At 36.5% G+C, this 4,780-nt stretch overlaps 1 protein-coding gene across 1 annotated transcript; it reads left to right on the top strand.

The window, feature by feature from the left end:
• The first annotated feature begins 767 nt into the window (after positions 1-767).
• On the top strand, positions 768-4,421 carry LOC144710496 (GDT1-like protein 1, chloroplastic). Its single transcript, XM_078584298.1, has 12 exons — positions 768-1,132; positions 1,623-1,868; positions 2,137-2,190; positions 2,376-2,437; positions 2,940-3,008; positions 3,121-3,172; positions 3,297-3,371; positions 3,475-3,604; positions 3,704-3,774; positions 3,876-3,923; positions 3,998-4,084; positions 4,188-4,421. Exons 1-11 carry the CDS (start codon positions 920-922, stop codon positions 4,067-4,069), a joined length of 1,092 nt encoding a protein of 363 aa, XP_078440424.1. The 5' UTR covers positions 768-919; the 3' UTR covers positions 4,070-4,084; positions 4,188-4,421.
• The last annotated feature ends 359 nt before the right edge of the window (positions 4,422-4,780 follow it).

Genomic DNA, 4,780 nt, shown 5'->3' on the forward strand with positions numbered 1-4,780 from the left:
ATATGCATTCGTTATTAATCCTTTGTTATGTTTACAAATTTATTCCATGAATACATGTAATGGCTTAGTGAATTATGATGAGATAATAATACAATGATCATCGGTAATTAAACATGTATTCCAAATATTCATGTTTATGGAAAATCAAGACATGCATTGTACTATCCAAAAGAATAGCACACTATGATCCTACTTATGAGACAAGTATGGCTGTTCTTGTGCATTTATTACAGAGATCCTAAGGATAGAAAGTGTGTGTTCTTTAGAGAGAGTTCACCAAATTGATTGTTACGAATCCCTGAACGGTGTTATACCTAAAGTATGATGATCTGAGAAGTGCCTCAGAAGCTCCCTCTACTCATATTCAATGGACAATGTGTAATCATTAGTAATTCAAAACAACAAGATAAAACAACAAATCATGCATCCCTCGTTCACAAAGCTAACCCCATTTGAGAATTTTCACCCTCGGTGGCTATTAAGTGAACCAATCTAAGTCAACTCAAGCAAGAATATGCAATGCTGGCCCCCTAAATTAGTTATTCATAAATGTCAAACCACTACAGATGATAATAAAGGGATATAGGGAACATAACCACACAAATTAAAAATTATACATAGCAGATCAAGCATAACCTCAACTGGCTAAGGTTTGAAGGTTAATTTTAGGAGACTTTATAAAGATTCACGAAGTTTCTAGTCAATAATCTAATCCAAACTTGACAAAATCCTTAAATTTAATCGCAGAGCGTGTGGAGAACGTGTGAACCAGTGGCTCAATCGATGTTTTATCTTCTTTCTTCTGCGGACGTTCTTCCGCTACGTCCATAAGAAATCCTCTCCCTCTCTCTCTCTCGATCTCTCTCGATCTCTCTCGATTTCTCTTTCTCTATCTCTACAGCAGCTGTAGGAGGAGAGCATGGCGTCCACGCTCTCCGCTCTATCTCTTCCATCCCTTTCGCTTCGCATCGCACGACACCGCCAAATTCTCGTCTTCCGATCAAACCCATTACTGTCCTCCGCTTCTTCTTCCAATTCGATTAATTGGGTTCGCTTTCCTTGCTCCGTCGCACTCAATAGGCGGATCGCGCGCCGGCACTTAGAGAATTCGGTAAAAACTGAGAATTTTAAGGTACATTGCATTTTTCTTTCTTAATTCAAAGTGTGTCTCATAATTGAAGGCTGGATTTGTAATTATACCGTTTTCCTTTATCCCCCGGAAGCTTTAAGATGGAGTTGGAGTTGCTAATCTTCTGTTTAGCACACGATCGGGTTTACCTGCGCAGAAAGAGATGAACTTTGAATTTATTTTCTGCTGATTCTGTATCTCGATGCAACTCTGTTGAGTTCTTTCAATGTTTTACCGATTTTTTTTGCATCAATGTCCCTATCATTTTCTGTTAATTTTGAACAAGCTACCAGAGATTTTATTCATCGACTGTCTAAATCTTCGATCTAGTTCAGCACACTTTCTATACATTCCTATCGTGTAAGCTGGTTTTATCGTTTTTATTTTTATTTTCTTACTTTTGAACTTTCATTGCTTGTTGCTTTTCTTCTCTGTTAAGTTTAAGTATTTCAGAATTCAGGGTCTTAGCGCTTAAATACTTTTCTCGTTGCAGGACTTCTGCTCCGATGATGAAGAGGGTCATCAGATGTCTTCAAATTTCATTGATAGGATTTCAGAGAACGCTCCCCTTTGGCGACAAAGAGTTGATTTACACAGTGGTTTAAAGTTAGTGTTGCTCTCTGGTCTGCTTACCTTTCAAGGCTGTCAGCACGCTGGTGCGATTGCAGAAATTTCCAGTGGACTTCAGGCTAATTCTTTCCTCGGAGATTTAAACGACATTGGGACAGGTTTTACTTCAGTTAGGAAACCTTCCTATCGCTTGTCTTAATTAATTTTTTTTTATTGCTTTTTTCTTCAGGTTCAGAAAATCATAATCAACACCTACATTCTCTTAATATTGGTAATGCTAAATGAGTGGCGAAAAACCTTCATCTTAATACTTCACCAGAGGACTAGATGAGAAGTAATTTCACGAATTAAGCAAACAATATCTCGAAATCTTTAATATCTCTGTCATATCCTCTTTAGTGGTCCGGTTCACTGATGTAATTATCCTTTTTTGCCAGGCATTTTTGCTTATATTTTTCTCTGAACTTGGAGATAAGACATTTTTTATTGCTGTAAGTATTCTCTCTCGGTGGTCTTTCATTAACTTTATTTACACACTTGAGGAATAACATTTTTATATATTGTATGCATTCAGGATATTTCTTTCACGTTTTTCTGAGGAAATAACGTCAGTAGATGAAAATTTGTTTTTTATCTATCAGTGCTGCAATATTAATAATGCTAGCGTTTTGAGCAGGCTCTTTTGGCTGCAAGAAATTCCGGCCTTGTGGTCTTTCTAGGCACGTTTGGTGCGCTCGCGTAAGTGTCTTCTAAACGTTTTTGCCAGCTGCTGTTCTTTTTCCTCCTACTTTCCGGTTTATTTTTTTATTTGTTGACGCATTTTTTCTATAATATTCTTCTATGTAAACTTCAACAAAAATCGAAAAAAAGTAAAAAATAAAGAAAAAATCTGCGGGAAAGTGACAACAGGTTTTGCTGAAGTATAATTTTGATTAGTAGTCGGATGTTTTACAATTTATGATACAACAAAGCAGTTCGTTGTAGTCGATTCCCCCTCACCTTATCTAATTAAGATAACATCTTTATTCTTCTCACTCCACTTCGTAAATCAGATATTTATGCTCCTTCTAATGATCTATATTGTAAAAATTTAAATCACACATCCGTAAAATGAGAAGCTTCCTATTTGGTCCAGAAGATCAAATGGCTAATTTGATCACCCCCATACTCCATAACGAGTGATAAGATGGTTATTTTTAAAAAGATATTTACTTGTATTTCTTTTTCTCCAAATGCGCAGGGTTATGACTGTCATATCTGTTGTTCTTGGACGTACATTTCATTATGTGGACGACCTCTTACCATTCAGGTAGGAGGTTTCTTCTTTTTTTGAATGTTCTGGTGGTTAACTTTGTAGTTGGCCGAAGATATACAATCGACTTTTATTTTTCTTTGTTTTTTTTTTTAAAACCCCACGATAGGTTTGGTGAAACAGACTTGCCAATTGATGACATTGCAGCCGTCTGCCTGCTGGTAATACCTCAAGCACACGATGCCCAAAGCTTATTTTTTCCAAGAAAACTTTCGGATTTAACTTCTTTGCTTAAAGTTAGGGTTTTGAATGGTTTCATGAGGTTATTGCTGAAATGGCGGGCAGGTCTATTTTGGGGTTTCCACTCTAATTGATGCATCTTCCAGTGGTACTTCCAAGTCTGAGGAAGAAAAGGAGGAGGTACATTTAAAACTTTAGGTTTTATTTCCTTTTTGGAGTTTGGACTTATAAAGTCATTGATTCTTTTATTTACCTCTGTGACTGACCCCGGATTTGTGAACAGGCTGAGCTTGCCATCGCAGACGTACTGGGCAATGGCGCTGGCATTGTCGCCGCAGCTAGCACAGTATTCAGCACTTTTGCACTGGTTTTTGTGGCTGAATGGGGCGACAAATCCTTTTTTTCCACCATTGGTATGTTAATTTTTCTTCACATTTTAGGTTAATCAAAGTCCATTCCTCCCAACAATCATTTTGTAATAATTTTTGTAAATTTTTATTTGATTTTTGCAGCCCTTGCTGCTGCTTCTTCACCTCTTGGGGTTGTGGGGGGCGCCTTTGCTGGCCATGCTGTTGCCACTGCGGTTGTTCACAGAGCTTTGTGTTTTTTTCTAGATTTAACGAGTCCTTATTTTAATATCATAAAATTATTTGAACTTATTAAGCATAATCTTGGTTATTGCAGCTGGCTTGCGTAGGAGGATCCTTATTGGGTACATTTCTATCTGAAAAGGTCAGTATTTGCTACCATAAATATTCTAAAAAATTACAGGAAAATGAAGATTTTTTGCTATTTTCTTTTTGCAGTTAATCTCCTACGTTGGTGGGATTCTCTTCCTGGTTTTTGCTGCTGTCACACTCTCTGATATTATTAACTAGAGGGACGATCACGAGGTAAGATCGGTATTTTACCTCATAATCTTAGCCATTGCTTGGTGAATTATTTCTTTTAGTTGGTCCCCAAGTCCTGATCAGTTTATATTAATCTTAATTGCAGGCTCAGACATCCAAAGATTTTCTATAATTCAAAGATTTTCCACGCAGGGTATCTTTGAAGGGGCTTTGTGATCTCAGCCGTTCGTTCACCTAACAATCAATCAGATTCTGTAGGATTTTAAACATGTTTATATCACGTCCTTTCTAAAAGCAAACCGTCATCCCGTTCCGTTTAGAGGTGTGGACGGTTCAGATGACTGATGACGAAAGATGACAGATGGTGTTCAGATAAAAATGGATGACGCCTGTTGACAAAAAAATCAATCTAAATTAGATACAAGAATTGCATTGATGCACACTTTAAATGAATGTAATGTATTATCTTTTGAAAACATGGTTTCCCATTTATTTTATTATAATTTCATCAAAAATATTTACGTATGCTCAGATGGAAAATGCCTTCTTAATATTAATTTATTATCATAGTGAGAAATAATAGAATGCCTTCGTGGTAAGTAAAATGAGAAATATTTTGTCGGATTCTTAAGAGTTCATATAAGAAGTAAAGATTAAAAGTATTGCAATGAAATTTGGAAATTTCTTTGAACTGTATTGAATTTTACTATCTGTTTGGATGTGTAAAACTCTTGGCAC

The sequence above is a fragment of the Wolffia australiana genome, chromosome 12 (assembly GCF_029677425.1).
Source record: "Wolffia australiana isolate 7733 chromosome 12, ASM2967742v1".
NCBI lineage: Eukaryota > Viridiplantae > Streptophyta > Magnoliopsida > Alismatales > Araceae > Wolffia > Wolffia australiana.

Bases quoted from the DNA above. Each gene is read 5' to 3' on its own strand.
- LOC144710496 (XM_078584298.1), top strand. From the start codon at position 920: ATGGCGTCCACGCTCTCCGCTCTATCTCTTCCATCCCTTTCGCTTCGC. The intron at 2,191-2,375 runs GTAAGTATTCTC...CGTTTTGAGCAG, and splicing joins ATAAGACATTTTTTATTGCT to GCTCTTTTGGCTGCAAGAAA. The intron at 3,605-3,703 runs GTATGTTAATTT...TGATTTTTGCAG, and splicing joins ATCCTTTTTTTCCACCATTG to CCCTTGCTGCTGCTTCTTCA.